This window comes from Oncorhynchus mykiss, chromosome 23 (assembly GCF_057628025.1).
Source record: "Oncorhynchus mykiss isolate SJ-2025 chromosome 23, ASM5762802v1, whole genome shotgun sequence".
In the NCBI taxonomy this organism is placed as follows: domain Eukaryota; kingdom Metazoa; phylum Chordata; class Actinopteri; order Salmoniformes; family Salmonidae; genus Oncorhynchus; species Oncorhynchus mykiss.
Genome location: NC_143044.1, coordinates 40,498,297 through 40,517,941, shown reverse-complemented (window position 1 = coordinate 40,517,941; position 19,645 = coordinate 40,498,297). Strand labels below are relative to the sequence as shown.

Below are 19,645 nucleotides of genomic sequence, written 5' to 3'. Positions count from 1 at the left end.
GGCAGTGTATCAAATACTTGTTCTCCCCACTGTATATATTTTTAAACCTGCATATTTAGTGTGAGGTGTTAATTGCTTGCTAACATGAATTTCTTTTAACTAGGGAAATTGGGTCACTTCTCTTGCGTTCTGTGCAAGCAGAGTCAGGGTATATGCAGCAGTTTGGGCCGCCTGACTCGTTGCGAACTGTGTGAAGACCATTTCTTACTAACAAAGACCGTAATTAATTTGTCAGAATTGTACATAATTATGACATAACATTGAAGGTTGTGCAATGTAACAGCAATATTTAGACTTAGGGATGCCACCCGTTAGATAAAATACGGAACGGTTCCATATTTCACTGAAAGAATAAACGTTTTGTTTCCGAAATGACAGTTTCCGGATTTGACCATATTAATGACCCAAGGCTCGTATTTCTGTGTGTTATTATAAGTAAGTCTATGATTTGACAGAGCAGTCTGAGGGATGGTAGGCAGCAGCAGGCTCGTAAGCATTCATTCAAACAGCACTTTCCTGCATTTGTCATCAGCTCTTCACTGTGCTTCAAGCATTGCACTGTTTATAACTTCAAGCCTATCAACTCCCGAGATTAGGCTAGCAATATTAAAGTACCTATTAGAACATCCAATAGTCAAAGGTATATGAAATACAAATGGTATAGAGAGAAATAGTTCTATAATAACTACAACCTAAAACTTCTTACCTGGGCATATTAAAGACTCATGTTAAAAGGAACCACCAGCTTTCATATGTTCTCATGTTCTGAGCAAGGAACTTAAACGTTAGCTTTTTTACATGGCACATATTGCACTTTTACTTTCTTCTCCAACACTTGGTTTTTGCATTATTTAAACCAAATTGAACATGTTTAATTATTTATTTGAGACTAAATTGATTTTATTGATGCATTACATTAAGTTAAAATAAGTGTTAATTCAGTATTGTTGTAATTGTCATTATTACAAATATATATTTTTAAAAATAAAATAAAAATCGGTAGATTAAATCGGTATAGGGTTTTTTGTCCTCCAATAATCGGTATCGGTGTTGAAAAATCATAGTCGGTTGACCTCTACTAATGATGGCAGAGAATCCACTCTCACTTACAGTTGAAGTCGGAAGTTTACATACACCTTAGCCAAATACATTTAAACTCAGTTTTCATAATTCCTGACATTTTATCGTTGTAAAAATTAATATCATCACTTTATTTTAAAAATGTGAAATGTCAGAATAATAGTAGAGAGAATGATTAATTTCAGCTTTTATTTCTTTCATCACATTCCCAGTGGGTCATAAATTTACATACACTCAATTAGTATGGTAGCATTTCCTCAAAATTGTTTAACTTGGGTCAAACGTTTTGGGTAGCCTTCCACAAGCGTCCCACAATATGTTGGGTGAATATTGGCCCATTCCTCCTGACAGAGCTGGTGTAACTGAGTTAGGTTTGTAGGCCTCCTTGCCCGCACAGGCTTTTTCAGTTCTGCCCACAAATTTTCTATGGGATTGAGGTCAGGGCTTTGTGATGGCCACTCCAATACCTTGACGTTGTTGTCCTTAAGCCATTTTGCCACAACTGTGGAAGTATGCTTGGGGTCATTGTCCATTTGGAAGACCCATTTGCGACCAAGCTTTAACTTCCTGACATGTTGCTTCAAAATATTCACATAATTTTCCTACCTCATGATGCCATCTATTTTGTTTAGTGCACCAGTCCCTCCTGCAGCAAAGCACCCCCACAACATGACGCTGTCACCCCCGTGCTTCACGGTTGGGATGGTGTTCTTCGGCTTGCAAGCCACCCCCTTTTTCCTCCAAACAGTAACGATGGTCATTATAGCCAAACAGTTCTATTTTTGTTTCATCAGACCAGAGGACATTTCTCCAAAAAGTACGATCTTTGTCCACATGTGCAGTTGCAAACCATAGTCTGGCTTTTTTATGGTGGGTTTGGAGCAGTGGCTTCTTCCTTGCTGAGCGGCCTTTCAGGTTATGTCGATATAGGACTCGTTTTACTGTGGATATAGATACTTTTGTACCTGTTTCCGTCAGCATCTTCACAAGGTCCTTTGCTGTTTTTCTGGGATTGATTTGCACTTTCGTACCAAAGTACGTTCATCTCTAGGAGACAGAATGCATCTCCTTCCTGAGCGGTATAACTGCTGCGTGGTCTCTTGGTGTTTATACTTGCGTACTATTGTTTGTACAGATGAACGTGGTACCTACAGGCGTTTTGAAATTGCTTCTAAGGATGAACTAGAATAGTGGAGGTCTACAATTGTTTTTCTGAGGTCTTGGCTGATTTATTTTGATTTTCCCATGATGTCAAGCAAAGAGGCACAAAGTTTGAAGGTAGGCCTTGAAATACATCCACAGGTACACCTCCAATTGACTCAAATGATGTCAATTAGCTTAACAGAAGCTTCTAAAGGCATGACATCATTTTCTGGAATTTTCCAAGCTGTTTAAAGGCACAGTCAATTTAGTGTATGTAAATTTCTGACCCACTGGAATTGTGATACAGTGAATTATATGTGAAATAATCTGTCTGTAAACAATTGTTGGGAAAAGTACTTGTGCCATGCACAAAGTAGATATCCTAACCGACTTGCCAAAACCATAGTTTGTTAACAAGAAATTTGTGGAGTGGTTGAAAACCGAGTTTTAATGACTCCAACTTAAGTGTATGTAAACTTCCGACTTCAACTGTAGGTACATGGTTGCATAGGGCATCAGTGCCTTAACAGCGCGATTTGCCAAGGCAGGATACTCTGAGCGCAGCTCGATCCAGAAATCTGTCAGTGGCTTCTGATTAAAATCAGTTCTCACAGAACCGCTTGTTGCAATTTTGATGAGGCTCTCTTCTTCAGATATAAGTAAGTGGACTGGAAGCAGGGCATGAAAGGGCTAACAAATCTAGTTGTTGGTGTCATCTGTTTTGGGAAAGTACCTGCGTAATTACGCAACTAACTCACTCAGGTGGTTCGCTATATCAAATGTGACATTGTCCGTAAGCTTGAGTTCATTTGCACACAAAATATGATACAATGATGGAAAGATCTGTGTGTTGTCCTTGTTGATGCAGACAGAAAGGAGCTCCAACTTCTTAATCATAGCCTCAATGTTGTCCCGCACACTGATTATAGTTGCGGAGAGTCCCTTTAAATCCTTGATTCAGGTCATTCAGGTGAGAAAAAAACCATCCAGTCGTGTGAAAAACTCGTCATCATGCTAGCAGTCAGTCAAGTAAAAATTATTGTCAGTAAATAAAACTTTACACTTGTCTCTCAATTTTTTTTAAACTTGTCAATACTTTGCCCCTTGATAATCAGCACACTTCTATTTGTTGTAAAAGCGTTACATGGTCGTTGCCCATATCATTGCATAGTGCAGAAAATACATGAGAGTTCAGGGGTCTTGCGTTAACAAAGTTAACCATTTTCACTGTAGTGTCCAAAACGTCTTTCAAACGGTCAGGCATTCCTATGGCAGCAAGAGCCTCTTGGTGGATGCTGCACTGTACCCAAGTGGCATAGGGAGCAACTGCTTGCATGTGCATTACCACTCCACTATATCTCTCTCTTTTGCGCCATCATAGAATTCACTGGCTTGTATGCGAAGCAGTAATGGTTTCAAAACATCTCCTGTCACGTCACTGAAGCGTCATGAAACAGTGTTGTTTGATGAAGATATTGTCTGTATAGATTTTTTGGGCCTTTTCCCCCAGCATTGTCCCAGCCATATCCGCAGTAGCAGGAAGAATTAAGTCCTCCACAATAGTATGGGGCTTGTCTGTCCTAGCCACTCAGTAGCTCACCATATAAGAGACTTCTAGCCCCTTCTTATTAATGGTATCTGTTGCTTTTACACGTCTTACTTCTCGAAAGTCGTCTTAATTCTCGCTCAAATAACTCCTGTGGCTTATTTTTCAAATTGGCATGTTTTGTTTCTAAATGTCTGCGCAACAGTGAAAGTTTCATCGAGTTGTGAGATAGTACTTTGCACATATAACACACTGTGGCTGAGGAAAGGCACTACTCCCAATATAAGTGAAGCCCAAATCAATGTAGAGCTCATCATATTTGCGCCTCTTCGATGGTCCAACGTCCCTGTCTGTTGTTCGGTGCTTTCCCTGGTAAGGGGGCAATAGCTCTTTGGCTGCATCACATTCACAACCCTCAGTGTCCATGCTAGCTGGGCTAACAACAAATGTAGAATTACTGATGCTAGCATTGAATCTGCTCGTGGAAGCAGAACAACTTGTGTCGTCGACAGGTGCAAGTGAAGTACTGCTGGTAGTAGCAGTATGATGTCCTAGTAGTAGTAGCAGTATGATGTCCTAGTAGTAGTAGCAGTATGATGTCCTACTAGTAGTAGCAGTATGATGTCCTAGTAGTAGTAGCAGTATGATGTCCTAGTAGTAGTAGCAGTATGATGTCCTAATAGTAGTAGCAGTACTACCAGTAGAGCTGGTATGTGTCTCTATGGACACATCTATCAATTGTCGAGCAAACGGAATGAGCAGCAGCTACGTTTGGCTACATACGGACCGTTAATGGAATTCCCGCAAGAGAGTAACGGGTAATGTGATTGGATGTTAATAATTTGACTAGGCTACCTGTATTTGACATTGTGATGTTATTTAGCTGAACACTAGATGGTTTCATTTTATTTTTGGCAGTGAAACGAAGCTACTCGGGCGAGAAAAAAAAAACTCACCCAAATGTATAGGCCCATTTTGAAATATAAATGTTATTTAAAAAATACATGTGAATCACATTTTTATTTGACGTACCCCCGACGGCATTGCACGTAGTACCCCAGTTTGGGAATACCTGCCCTAGAGCACACAACAAACTATACACACCTCGGCCTAAACATCAGCGCCACAGGTAACTTCCACAGAGCTGTGAACGATCTGAGATACAAGGCAAGAAGGGAATTCTACGCCATCAAAAGGAACATAATAACATTCGACAAACCAATTAGGACCTGGCTAAAAATACTTGAATCAGTTATAGAACCCATTGCCCTTTATGGTTGTGAGGTATGGGATCCGCTCACCAACCAAGAATTCACAAAATGGAACAAAACACAAAATTTAGACTCTGAATGCAAAAATCTCCTCTGTGTACAATGTAAAACACCAAATACATGCAGAGCAGATTTAGGCTGATACCAGCTAACTTACACAATTCAGAAAAGAGCCGTTAAGTTCTACAACCACCTAAAAGGAAGCGATTCCCAAACCTTCCATAACAAGTAGAGAGAACGACAGAGCGACAGAAGGCGAGGGATGAGTTCATACCTGCAACCAGCTTTTTTATCACTGTGACAGGAGCCAGTATACAGGAAAAGAAAGGAGAGAGACAAGAGTTAGAGGAGAGAAACCAAAAACCTGATGTGGAGTATCCTGAGTGAATCAACCCAAGTCTGTCTGTCTGTCTGTCTGCCCTGGTCTGTCTGTCTGTCTGCCGTGGTCTGTCTGCCCTGGTCTGTCTGCCCTGCCCTGGTCTGTCTGTCTGCCCTGCCCTGGTCTCTGTCAGTCTGCCCTGGTCTGGTCTGTCAGTCTGCCCTGCCCTGGTCTGTCAGTCTGCCCTGCCCTGGTCTGTCAGTCTGCCCTGCCCTGGTCTGTCAGTCTGCCCTGGTCTGTCAGTCTGCCCTGGTCTCTGTCAGTCTGCCCTGGTCTGTCTGTCAGTCTGCCCTGCCCTGGTCTGTCAGTCTGCCCTGCCCTGCCCTGGTCTGTCAGTCTGCCCTGCCCTGCCCTGGTCTGTCAGTCAGTCTGCCCTGCCGTGGTCTGTCTGTCAGTCTGCCGTGGTCTGTCTGTCTGTCTGCCTTGGTCTGTCTGTCTACCCTGGTCTGGTCTGTCTGTCTACCCTGGTCTGGTCTGTCTGTCTACCCTGGTCTGGTCTGTCTGTCTACCCTGGTCTGGTCTGTCTGTCTACCCTGGTCTGGTCTGTCTGTCTACCCTGGTCTGGTCTGTCTGTCTACCCTGGTCTGGTCTGTCTGTCTACCCTGGTCTGGTCTGTCTGTCTGTCTACCCTGGTCTGGTCTGTCTTGTCTGTGAACTGTTAACCCTGGTGCTTGTTCTGTACTTCAATCCTACTCTTATTTTTCTTTCTTTAATCTTGCTTATCCTTAGTGCAATTTCCACTACTTTACCATCCATCTTATCCTCCACTCCTCTCTCCTTAACTTCTGGAACAGCAGCCCCCTCTGCTGCCACGGGAACCACTGCTTCAGCAACTGGGGCCGCCGGCTCACCTAAACCACATGGTCAAAGGCCAGGTGTCCAACACATCTACAGCCAATCAAATCACCGAGAGCATCTGAAATGATTGAATGTTCTGGATAAAGACCAGTCATACTCACGTTTCCCAGCAACCTCTGGGGCTTTGGCCGCATCAACCAGCGCCTGCTCAGCCACCACATCCTTCCCAACAAGCACCTCTTTCATTGGGGCAATTTTCTCCACTTGCTTTAGGGGTGGGACTTCCTGTTTCTTCCCCGCCCCCGGCTTCTCCAGCACCGCATTGGACTGCACCTCAGCTCCTCCCACTTCCACTTCCTCCTTTTTCACCAACAAAGAAAGTTTCTCCTCCTCCTCTCCTCCCTCTTTATTCTTCACCTCTTCCTGGTCCGCCACTCCCTGACCCTCAGACTCTTCTCCTCCCGCTGCAGGTTGGTTCTCCTCCTCCAGCTCTGCGTCATTCTTCCTCTTCTCTATCTGGACCTCATCATGGGGGATGGGCGGCTCGTGCCGATGGGCCTCCCCGTCAGGTACCGCCACACCTGGAGGAGGGGGAATACACACAGCTATAACACATGGAGTTTCAGGTGTTGCTGTAAATAGTATTCTGACAAACAACCCATCACTAATAGATGATTGCTTTTCTTCTATGTTCTAGTCTAGTGGATTCCCCCTGGTTCTATAGCGTTCCCCCTGGTTCTATAGTGTTCCCCCTGGTTCTATAGCATTCCCCCTGGTTCTAAAGGGTTCCCCCCTGGTTCTAAAGGGTTCCCCCCTGGTTCTAAAGGGTTCCCCCCTGGTTCTAAAGGGTTCCCCCTGGTTCTGTACCTGCATCAGGGCGGTCCAGCTGCACTTCCTCCTCCTCTTTCCTGTCTGGAACTCCTTGTTCAGGTCCTTTGATCTGGGGGGCTTGTTCCTGCTGTCTCTCTACTGGACGGACTGGCTCTAAAGCAGCAGGGGCCTTATGCCTCTCCACCAACACAGGCTTCACCTCAGGCTGTTTCGCTACCACCGGCTTCTCTACTGCTGGGAAGGAACAATTTGTTTGTATGTGTAAGAGCCACTAGATGGCAGCAGAAATCTAAGCTATAAAGAGATGCAACACTAATACATCTCTAATACGGACATACAATACAACCTAAGAGAATGAGAAGGTGACAGAAAAGACAGACAGCGACAGAGAGCGAGAGAGACAGCGACCGAGAGAGACAGCGAGCGAGAGAGACAGCGAGCGAGAGAGACAGCGAGCGAGAGAGACAGCGAGCGAGAGAGACAGCAGCAGTCAGGCTTCTCCAGCACCTCATTGGACTGCACCTCAGCTCCTCCCACTTCCCAAGACAGTGAGCGAGCGACACAGTGAGCGAGCGAGACAGACAGCGAGCGAGACAGACAGCGAGCGACAGCGAGCGAGCGAGACAGACAGCGAGCGAGCCAGGACAGCGAGCGAGCGAGACAGGACAGACAGCGAGCGAGACAGGACAGACAGCGAGCGAGACAGGACAGACAGCGAGCGAGACAGACAGACAGCGAGCGAGACAAAGACAGACAGACAGCGAGCGAGACAGACAGACAGCGAGCGAGACAGACAGACAGCGAGCGAGACAGACAGACAGCGAGCGAGCCAGACAGACAGCGAGCGAGCCAGACAGACAGCGAGTGAGCCAGACAGACAGCGAGCGAGACAGACAGACAGCGAGACAGACAGACAGACAGCGAGACAGACAGCGAGTGAGACAGACAGACAGCGAGCGAGACAGACAGACAGCGAGCGAGACAGACAGACAGCGAGCGAGACAGACAGACAGCGAGCGAGACAGACAGACAGCGAGCGAGACAGACAGACAGCGAGCGAGACAGACAGACAGCGAGCGAGACAGCGAGACAGACAGACAGCGAGCGAGACAGACAGACAGCGAGCGAGACAGACAGACAGACAGCGAGCGAGACAGACAGACAGACAGACAGCGAGCGAGACAGACAGCTGCGAGCGAGACAGACAGCTGCGAGCGAGAGACAGACAGACAGCGAGCGAGACAGACAGCGAGCGAGACAGACAGACAGCGAGCGAGACAGACAGACAGACAGCGAGCGAGACAGACAGACAGCGAGCGAGACAGACAGACAGCGAGCGAGACAGCGAGCGAGACAGACAGACAGCGAGCGAGACAGACAGACAGACAGACAGCGAGCGAGACAGACAGCTGCGAGCGAGACAGACAGCTGCGAGCGACAGACAGACAGACAGACAGACAGACAGACAGACAGACAGACAGACAGACAGACAGACAGACAGACAGACAGACAGACAGACAGACAGACAGCGAGCGAGACAGACAGACAGCGAGCGAGACAGACAGACAGCGAGCGAGACAGACAGCGAGCGAGACAGACAGCGAGCGAGACAGACAGCGAGCGAGACAGACAGCGAGCGAGACAGACAGCGAGCGAGACAGACAGCGAGCGAGACAGACAGCGAGCGAGACAGACAGCGAGCGAGACAGACAGCGAGACAGACAGACAGCGAGCGAGACAGACAGACAGACAGCGAGCGAGACAGACAGACAGACAGCGAGACAGACAGACAGCGAGCGAGACAGACGAGCGAGACAGACAACGAGCGAGACAGACAGCGAGCCAGACAGCGAGCGAGACAGACAGACAGACAGCGAGCGAGACAGACAGCGAGCGAGACAGACAGCGAGCGAGACAGACAGACAGCGAGCGAGACAGACAGACAGCGAGCGAGACAGACAGACAGCGAGCGAGACAGACAGACAGCGAGCGAGACAGACAGACAGCGAGCGAGACAGACAGACAGCGAGCGAGACAGACAGCGAGCGAGACAGACAGCGAGCGAGCGAGACAGACAGCGAGCGAGACAGACAGACAGCGAGCGAGACAGACAGCGAGCGAGACAGACAGCGAGCGAGACAGACAGCGAGCGAGACAGACAGCGAGCGAGACAGACAGCGAGCGAGACAGACAGCGAGCGAGACAGACAGCGAGCGAGACAGACAGCGAGCGAGACAGACAGACAGCGAGACAGACAGACAGCGAGACAGACAGACAGCGAGACAGACAGCGAGCGAGACAGTGAGCGAGAGACAGCGAGCGAGAGAGAGCGAGCGAGCGACAGCGAGCGAGACAGAGAGCTAGCGAGACAGAGAGCTAGGGAGAGGGAGGGAGAGAGAGACAGAGAGCTAGGGAGAGAGAGACAGAGAGCTAGGGAGAGAGAGACAGAGAGCTAGGGAGAGAGAGACAGAGAGCTAGGGAGAGAGAGACAGAGAGCTAGGGAGAGAGAGACAGAGAGCTAGGGAGAGAGAGACAGAGAGCTAGGGAGAGAGAGACAGAGAGCTAGGGAGAGAGAGACAGAGAGCTAGGGAGAGAGAGACAGAGAGCTAGGGAGAGAGAGACAGAGAGCTAGGGAGAGAGAGACAGAGAGCTAGGGAGAGAGAGACAGAGAGCTAGGGAGAGAGAGACAGAGAGCTAGGGAGAGAGAGACAGAGAGCTAGGGAGAGAGAGACAGAGAGCTAGGGAGAGAGAGACAGAGAGCTAGGGAGAGAGAGAGACAGAGAGCTAGGGAGAGAGAGAGACAGAGAGCTAGGGAGAGAGAGAGACAGAGAGCTAGGGAGAGAGAGACAGCGAGCTAGGGAGAGAGACAGCGAGCTAGGGAGAGAGACAGCGAGCTAGGGAGAGAGAGAGACAGAGAGCTAGGGAGAGAGAGAGACAGAGAGCTAGGGAGAGAGAGAGACAGAGAGCTAGGGAGAGAGACAGAGAGCTAGGGAGAGAGACAGCGAGCGAGACAGCGAGCGAGACAGACAGACAGCGAGCGAGACAGACAGACAGCGAGCGAGACAGACAGACAGCGAGCGAGACAGACAGACAGCGAGCGAGACAGACAGACAGCGAGCGAGACAGACAGACAGCGAGCGAGACAGACAGACAGAGAGACAGACAGCGAGCGAGACAGACAGACAGCGAGCGAGACAGACAGACAGACAGACAGCGAGCGAGACAGACAGACAGACAGCGAGCGAGACAGACAGACAGACAGCGAGCGAGACAGCGAGCGAGACAGACAGCGAGCGAGACAGACAGCGAGCGAGACAGACAGCGAGCGAGACAGACAGCGAGCGAGACAGACAGCGAGCGAGACAGACAGACAGCGAGCGAGACAGACAGACAGCGAGCGAGACAGACAGACAGCGAGCGAGACAGACAGACAGCGAGCGAGACAGACAGACAGCGAGCGAGACAGACAGACAGACAGCGAGCGAGACAGACAGACAGCGAGCGAGACAGACAGCGAGCGAGACAGACAGCGAGCGAGACAGACAGCGAGCGAGACAGACAGCGAGCGAGACAGACAGCGAGCGAGACAGACAGACAGAGAGCTAGGGAGAGAGACAGAGCGCTAGGGAGAGAGACAGAGCGCTAGGGAGAGAGACAGAGCTAGGGAGAGAGACAGAGAGCTAGGGAGAGAGACAGAGAGCTAGGGGGTCATTAAAATGACAGAGAGTTACACACACTAGAGCAAGGACAGTTCACACAGCCTCAGAGGTAGAGATGGAAAGAGGAGAATGGAAGGAAGGCTAGGGAGAGAGACAGAGAGCTAGGGAGAGAGACAGAGAGCTAGGGAGAGAGACAGAGAGCTAGGGAGAGAGACAGAGAGCTAGGGAGAGAGACAGAGAGCTAGGGAGAGAGACAGAGAGCTAGGGAGAGAGACAGAGAGCTAGGGAGAGAGACAGAGAGCTAGGGAGAGAGACAGAGAGCTAGGGAGAGAGAGAGAGCTAGGGAGAGAGACAGAGAGCTAGGGAGAGAGAGAGAGCTAGGGAGAGAGACAGAGAGCTAGGGAGAGACAGGGACCCATGCTTCCGTTATCATTCATCTGCAATAAACAGGAAACAGGTGTGGAAGTGGATGACTGTATCAGTCAGAGGGAGAGAGAGATAAAGAAAGAAAGACAGTGATAGAGGTAGAGATGGAGAGGAGAATGGAAGGAAGGCTGAGGCTGTGTGAACTGTCCTTGCTCCAGTGTGTGTAACTCTGTCATTTTAATGACCCCCCCTCTTCTCTTACCCAAACCCCTAACCACTCCAAACACCGGCCCTCCTGTCTCACTCATCTCTCCCCTCATTTCCTCTGTCCGTTCCTCTGAATCGTCTCCCTCCATCTTATCCCGTTACAGGAAAGAGAGCAGGCATTTCAGCTGCCCAGGAGAGGGGGAAAGAGAAGGAGAGAGGGAAGAGGAGAGAGAAAATGAAGTAGGAGAGGGGGAGAGAGGGGAGAGCGAGATGGGGGTGGGTGAGAAACCACCGGAGTTTGAAGAGCATCATTCTGGATCCATCAATGTCAAAGGCTGCTCCTCTTATCCTCTACCCCGTCTGTCTAGCTGTCTGTCAGTCAAACATTCAATATATTCCCGCATTGATAAAGGAATTTATATGTTTAAAGTAATGACTAAAGTATTCCACCCTGAAACGGTATAACTGTGTGAAATGTATTAGAATTATAAGGCTATGTGTTAGAGTCATAATTCAACAATGTGTGTGACTAGGCCGTTGTGTTACTATTTTGCAATATGAGCTGGGTAGACATTCAAGGACAACTGAACTGTCGACTTGTGATAAAGATTTACCATGTTGCAGAAGGGTGATAAACAATGTATGTTAACTTTGGAAAAATACAGCCCACCTAAAGAGAGGTGGAGTTTCTACTGATGTGAGTTCTTGTCTGTGTGTGTGAGGTATAAAAGGCTATGTGCATTGTATGATTTTCAGATTACTCTCTGAATAAAGGATTGATCTATTGCAGACTGGGGACTTAGTCTAATTCTTCATTAACCAGGGTCTTACAAACTTATGGGAATTGGTCAAAGTTATAAAATAGTTCAGTTAGAACATTGGGATAAAAATTCTCATGACATCCATTTATCTGCAGTTCCATCTTTCTTTGTTTTAAGATTGCTGTGACCTTTTGGCTCTTGGTCTCTCTACTCTCACCAAAATGTGATCTTTGGAGTTCGGCGCATCTCAGACTTAGAACTGAATAGAACTGAATAGAATAGCTGACTCAAGGAAGGAACATTGTAATATCATCCATACCGTTCAATAAATCAGCCATGTCAGGAAGGACTCTCAAGATGGCACTCTTGTCAGCTGCAGGGGGAGGAGGGGCATGCTTGGGGGTGGAGTCACTGGCTGAGATTGACACCGTGGTGAAGGTGCTGACCAGCAAGATGCCTAACCCAACCCACAGCACCAACTATAGAGAGAGAGAGAGAGATGTTGGTGAGTGATGAGATTAGTCGAGATAATGCATGCATGTATGCATGTATGTACAGTGCCTTGCGAAAGTATTCGGCCCCCTTGAACTTTGCGACCTTTTGCCACATTTCAGGCTTCAAACATAAAGATATAAAACTGTATTTTTTTGTGAAGAATCAACAACAAGTGGGACACAATCATGAAGTGGAACGACATTTATTGGATATTTCAAACTTTTTTAACAAATCAAAAACTGAAAAATTGGGCGTGCAAAATTATTCAGCCCCTTTACTTTCAGTGCAGCAAAATCTCTCCAGAAGTTCAGTGAGGATCTCTGAATGATCCAATGTTGACCTAAATGACTAATGATGATAAATACAATCCACCTGTGTGTAATCAAGTCTCCGTATAAATGCACCTGCACTGTGATAGTCTCAGAGGTCCGTTAAAAGCGCAGAGAGCATCATGAAGAACAAGGAACACACCAGGCAGGTCCGAGATACTGTTGTGAAGAAGTTTAAAGCCGTATTTGGATACAAAAAGATTTCCCAAGCTTTAAACATCCCAAGGAGCACTGTGCAAGCGATAATATTGAAATGGAAGGAGTATCAGACCACTGCAAATCTACCAAGACCTGGCCGTCCCTCTAAACTTTCAGCTCATACAAGGAGAAGACTGATCAGAGATGCAGCCAAGAGGCCCATGATCACTCTGGATGAACTGCAGAGATCTACAGCTGAGGTGGGAGACTCTGTCCATAGGACAACAATCAGTCAGTCGTATATTGCACAAATCTGGCCTTTATGGAAGAGTGGCAAGAAGAAAGCCATTTCTTAAAGATATCCATAAAAAGTGTCATTTAAAGTTTGCCACAAGCCACCTGGGAGACACACCAAACATGTGGAAGAAGGTGCTCTGGTCAGATGAAACCAAAATTGAACTTTTTGGCAACAATGCAAAACATTATGTTTGGCGTAAAAGCAACACAGCTGAACACACCATCCCCACTGTCAAACATGGTGGTGGCAGCATCATGGTTTGGGCCTGCTTTTCTTCAGCAGGGACAGGGAAGATGATTAAAATTGATGGGAAGATGGATGGAGCCAAATACAGGACCATTCTGGAAGAAAACCTGATGGAGTCTGCAAAAGACCTGAGACTGGGAAGGAGATTTGTCTTCCAACAAGACAATGATCCAAAACATAAAGCAAAATCTACAATGGAATGGTTCAAAAATAAACATATCCAGGTCTTAGAATGGCCAAGTCAAAGTCCAGACCTGAATCCAATCGAGAATCTATGGAAAGAACTGAAAACTGCTGTTCACAAATGCTCTCCATCCAACCTCACTGAGCTCGAGCTGTTTTGCAAGGAGGAATGGGAAAAAAATTCAGTCTCTCGATGTGCAAAACTGATAGAGACATACCCCAAGCGACTTACAGCTGTAATCGCAGCAAAAGGTGGCGCTACAAAGTATTAACTTAAGGGGGCTGAATAATTTTGCAAAAATCCAGAAAATCACATTGTAGGATTTTTAATGAATTTATTTGCAAATTATGGTGGAAAATAAGTATTTGGTCAATAACAAAAGTTTCTCAATACTTTGTTATATACCCTTTGTTGGCAATGACAGAGGTCAAACGTTTTCTGTAAGTCTTCACAAGATTTTCACACACTGTTGCTGTTATTTCCTCCATGCAGATCTCCTCTAGGCCACTCCAGGACCTTCAAATGCTTCATACGCTTCACAGTAGGTATGGTGTTCTTTGGATACAACTCAGCATTCTTTGTACTCCAAACACGACGAGTTGAGTTTTTACCAAAAAGTTATATTTTGGTTTCATCTGACCATTTGACATTCTCCCAATCTTCTTCTGGATCATCCAAATGCTCTCTAGCAAACTTCAGACGGGCCTGGACATGTACTGGCTTAAGCAGGGGGACACGTCTGGCACTGCAGGATTTGAGTCCCTGGTGCCGTAGTGTGTTACTGATGGTAGGCTCTGTTACTTTGGTCCCAGCTCTCTGCAGGTCATTCACTAGGTCCCCCCCGTGTGGTTCTGGGATTTTTGCTCACTGTTCTTGTGATCATTTTGACCCCACGGGGTGAGATCCCCAGATCGAGGGAGATTATCAGTGGTTTTGTATGTCTTCCATTTCCTAATAATTGTTCCCACAGTTGATTTCTTCAAACCAAGCTGCTTACCTATTGCAGATTCAGTCTTCCTAACCTGGTGCAGGTCTACAATTTTGTTTCTGGTGTCCTTTGACAGATCTTTGGTCTTGGCCATAGTGGAGTTTGGAGTGTGACTGTTTAAGGTTGTGGACAGGTGTCTTTTATACTGATAACAAGTTCAAACAGGTGCCATTAATACAGGTAACGAGTGGAGGACAGAGGAGCCTCTTAAAGAAGAAGTTAAAGGTCTGTGAGAGCCAGAAATCTTGCTTGTTTGTAGGTGACCAAATACTTATTTTCCACCATAATTTGCAAATAAATTCATAAAAAATCCTACAATGTGATTTTCTGGATTGTTTTTCTCATTTTGTCTGTCATAGTTGAAGTGTACCTTTGATGAAAATTACAGGCCTCTCATCTTTTTAAGTGGGAGAACTTGGCTGACTAAATACTTTTTTGCCCCACTGTACATACAGTGTATGTACAGTTGAAGTCGGAAGTTTACATACACTTAGGTTGGAGTCATGAAAACTATTTTTTTCAACCACTCCAAAAATGTATTGTAAACAAACTATAGTTTGGCAAGTCGGTTAGGACATCTACTTTGTGCATGACATAAATCATTTTTCCAACAATTGTGTACAGACAGATTATTTCACTTATAATTCACTGTATCACAATTCCAGTGGGTCAGAAGTTTACATACACTAAGTTGACTGTGCCTTTAAACAGCTTGGAAAATTCCAGAAGGCTAATTGACATCATTTGAGTCAATGGGAGGCGTACCAGTGGATGTATTTCAAGGCCTACCTTCAAACTCAGTGCCTCTTTGCTTGACATCATGGGAAAATCTAAAGAAATCACCCAAGACCTCAGAAAATAAATTGTAGACCTCCACAAGTATGGTTCATCCTTGGGAGCAATTTCCAAATGCCTGAAGGTACCACGTTCATCTGTACAAACAATAGTACGCAAGTATAAACACCATGGGACCACGCAGCCGTCATACCGCTCAGGAAGGAGACGCGTTCTGTCTCCTAGAGATGAACAGACTTTGGTGCGAAAAGTGCAAATCAATCCCAGAACAACAGCAACAGACCTTGTGAAGATGCTGGCGGAAACAGGTACAAAAGTATCTATATCCACAGTAATACGAGTCCTATATTGACATAACCTGAAAGGCCGCTCAGCAAGGAAGAAGCCACTGCTCCAAAACCGCCATAAGAAAGCCAGACTACGGTTTGCAACTGCACATGTGGACAAAGATGGTACTTTTTGAAGACATTTCCTCTTCTCTGACGAAACAAAAATATAACTGTTTGGCCATAATGACAACTTGGAGAAAAAAGGGAGGCTTGCAAGTCGAAGAACACCCTCCCAACCGTGAAGCATGGGGGTGGCAGCATCATGTTGTGGGGGTGCTTTGCTGCAGGACGGACTGGTGCACTTCACAAAATAAATGGCATCATGAGGGAGGAAAATTATGTGGATATATTGAATCAACATCTCAAGACATCAGTCAGGAAGTTAAAGCTTGGTCGCAAATGGGTCTTCCAAATGGACAATGACCCCAAGCATACTTCCAAAGTTGTGGCAAAATGGCTTAAGGACAACAAAGTCAAGGTATTGGAGTGGCAATCATAAAGCCCTGACCTCAATCCTTAGAAAACGTTTGACCCAAGTGAAACAATTTAAAGGCAATGCTACCAATTTCTAATTATGTGTATGTAAACTTCTGACCCACTGGGAATGTGATGAAAGAAATAAAAGCTGAAATAATTAATTCCCTCTACTATTATTCTGACATTTCACATTCTTAAAATAAAGTGGTGATCCTAACTGACCTATGACAGGAAATTTTTACTAGGATTGAATGTCAGGAATTGTGAAAAACTGAGTTTAAATGTATTTGACTAAGGTGTAAGTAAACTTCCGACCTCAACTGTGTGTGTGTGTGGTACCTGTGCGGTGAGTCCATTCTTCTGGATCTTTCTGTAGATGAGGGCAGGGCAGATGAAGCAGATGAGGGAGCCCATGGTGGCTCCAGTCAGACCCAGGATGGTCTCCACTACAGAGGGAGTAGCATAGACAAACATTAAGTCACACAATCCACTTGCATGGCTAAAGCCACATACTGCCAGTGTACCACATGAGTCTACGTGTCAGCCAGGTAACAATCCTCATTCTACTCTTCCACGTTCCTCATTCTCTCCATGTCTTCCCGCACCTCCTCAACTTTTTCCAGACAGACAAGGACATGGCTAAGCCTTCCTATTCAATCAGAAGTCAGAATCCCCATGTTCCAACCCATCTGGCCCATGGCCCCGTTCCAACCCATCTGGCCCATGGCCCCGTTCCAACCCATCTGGCCCCGTTCCAACCCATCTGGCCCCATTCCAACCCATCTGGCCCCGTTCCAACCCATCTGGCCCATGGCCCCGTTCCAACCCATCTGGCCCTTGGCCCTGTACCAAATGAAGCAGAAACCTACCCCCCCTTAATCTAATCTAGCACAAGCTTCACTCTCAGACCCTGTGTTTCAAGCCAGTACCAATCTCTCCTCCTGGGAACCCAGGCCATATTATGTGATTTAGTGTCCGTTTCCCCTCTGAGTCCCCCCATCACTCTATTAGCCTGATTAGGTACACACACACACACATACGCTGGTGTGTGTGTGTGCGTGCGTGTGTCCCTACCCAAACACAACCCTAACTAATAGCCTTACCACATAAGATGAATAAAACATGCAAACTAACCCAAACCTCTAGATCATCGTTACAGAAAACACACAACAGAGACCTCTAAAGAACAAGTGTGCGTGCGGTTTGTGTGTTTTGTGGGGGGGGGGGGGGGGGGGGGGGGCTATGAGCCAGAGAGGGTGTGTGTGTCTGGGTGTCTGAGAAGAGAGAATAATAGAGGGGGGGGGGGGGGCTATGAAATCAAATCAAATCCAATTTTATTCAAATCAAATCAAATTGTATTTGAGCCAGAGTGTGTGTGTGTTTTGTGGGGGTGGCTATGAGCCAGAGAGGGTGTGTGTGTTTTGTGGGGGGGGGCTATGAGCCAGAGAGGGTGTGTGTGTCTGAGAAGAGAGAATAATAGAGGGGGGGGGGGGGCTATGAAATCAAATCAAATCCAATTTTATTCAAATCAAATCAAATCGTATTTGAGCCAGAGTGTGTGTGTGTGTTTTGTGGGGGTGGCTATGAGCCAGAGAGGGTGTGTGTGTTTTGTGGGGGGGGGGAGGGGGGGGGGGGCTATGAGCCAGAGAGAGTGTGTGTGTTTTGTGGAGGGGGGCTATGAGCCAGAGAGGGTGTGTGTGTTTTGTGGGGGGGGGGCTATGAGCCAGAGAGGGTGTGTGTGTTTTGTGGGGGGTGGCTATGAGCCAGAGAGGGTGTGTGTGTTTTGTGGGGGGTGGCTATGAGCCAGAGAGGGTGTGTGTGTTTTGTGGGGGGGGGGGGGGGGGGGGCTATGAGCCAGAGAGGGTGTGTGTGTTTTGTGGGGGGTGGGGCTATGAGCCAGAGAGGGTGTGTGTGTTTTGTGGGGGGTGGGGCTATGAGCCAGAGAGGGTGTGTGTGTTTTGTGGGGGGTGCTATGAGCCAGAGAGGGTGTGTGTGTCTGGGTGTCTGAGAAGAGAGAATAATAGCTCTATAAAAGGTGTGATTTAAGGAGTGGGTTAGAGTGTGACATTCACTGAGTCGTAAACTCATATTCACACAGCCTGTGCTACAATGCACGACACAACACATGCACCTTAAAGACCTGCAGTCACACACACACACACCATTGGGGATGAGGATGCCTCCCAGCATGGTTCCAAAGACGATGGCGAGGGTGATCATCTTAAAGCGCATTGGAGGCATGTACCCCCCTGCAGTAAACGTGCCATCCTTCTGCTGAGGGACAAAAAGAGGGGAGAGAGAAATATTCATTATAACAGTGTTGTACAGTAAAGCTCTTCCAGGTTAGGTCATTATAATATCATATCACTGTTCACAGTGTGTCTCCGTGTTTGGATTTACTTTCCTTGTGGGGACCAGATAGTAAAATAAGGACAACAGTGGGTCCCCACAAGGAAACAGACTATTTTGGGTTTGGGGGTTAGATTCAGATTTCGGGTTACAATTACAGTTAGGGTTTCGGTTTAGGAGTTAGGATTAGGTTTATAGCTCAGACACACCGGTGGGATTGTCAAACGTTTGCCTGCCGACAGTACTTAGCACCTCTGAATGGAGTGTCAGCAGTCAATCTCTTTTGTGTCCACACAGCAAAGATCTTGAAGTCGTCAGCCACTCAGCCTTGTTAAAATACTCCAAACCAGAAGGTGGAGTAGCATTGTCGGGCAATGCATGTCCATGTCTGTTGCTTCATGGTTTAGTCAAATGTTAGATACGCTAATGTTGCTATTGTTATAGAAAGCCTTTGTTGATACTAGCCAAAAGGCCACAGCTAGATAACTAGCTAGCAAGATCACAAATAAACTATTTAATTCATTCCCCATAATCGCATACAGCCCATAGATACATGTTTAGCTAGCTAGCTAACGTTAGCTAAATTGTTAACATGATACGCTTGCTAGCTAGGTAAAGACACCGCATTGACTTTCGGCAGCTGCTTCATGCAAACAAATCAATTGTGATTGCTATAGTGGCCAGATAGCTAGCTTGGTAAAGCATTTAGTGTTGTGTGCATTGTGCTGCACTAACCACCCCTTTCATTTCATATGAAGTGTGCGACTGCCTTTCTCAGTTATCAAGATAACGTTAGCTAGCTAGCTCAAACAAATAAGTTAGTGCACATAATCAAACCGAACAATTTTTTTTTTAATTTAAGCACAAAAATCCTTAGCTAGATGTAAAGACTTGCTCTAGGAAAGAAATATATTATGCAGCTTTGTTTAAGTTAGAACGGTTCGAATGAAAACGGTGGATTGTACGGGAAAATGGG

At 46.6% G+C, this 19,645-nt stretch overlaps 1 protein-coding gene across 8 annotated transcripts in view; it reads right to left on the bottom strand.

Annotated features, from left to right (window-relative positions):
- Positions 1-19,645, bottom strand: part of LOC110503021 (solute carrier family 38 member 10) — a 51,581-nt gene that overhangs the window by 8,014 nt on the left and 23,922 nt on the right. For 2 of the 8 annotated variants that reach the window (XM_036960712.2, XM_090217474.1), the window contains 6 exons: positions 18,483-18,594; positions 16,660-16,766; positions 12,361-12,520; positions 7,085-7,282; positions 6,379-6,798; positions 6,169-6,270 (listed from right to left, as the gene is read on the bottom strand). In XM_036960712.2, the coding sequence (XP_036816607.2) occupies positions 6,169-6,270; positions 6,379-6,798; positions 7,085-7,282; positions 12,361-12,520; positions 16,660-16,766; positions 18,483-18,594 (1,099 nt within the window). Of the gene's footprint in view, positions 1-5,314; positions 6,271-6,378; positions 6,799-7,084; positions 7,283-12,360; positions 12,521-16,659; positions 16,767-18,482; positions 18,595-19,645 lie in introns of those variants that run through there. The other 6 variants (XM_090217475.1, XM_090217477.1, XM_090217473.1 and 3 more) reach the window with 4 other exon arrangements.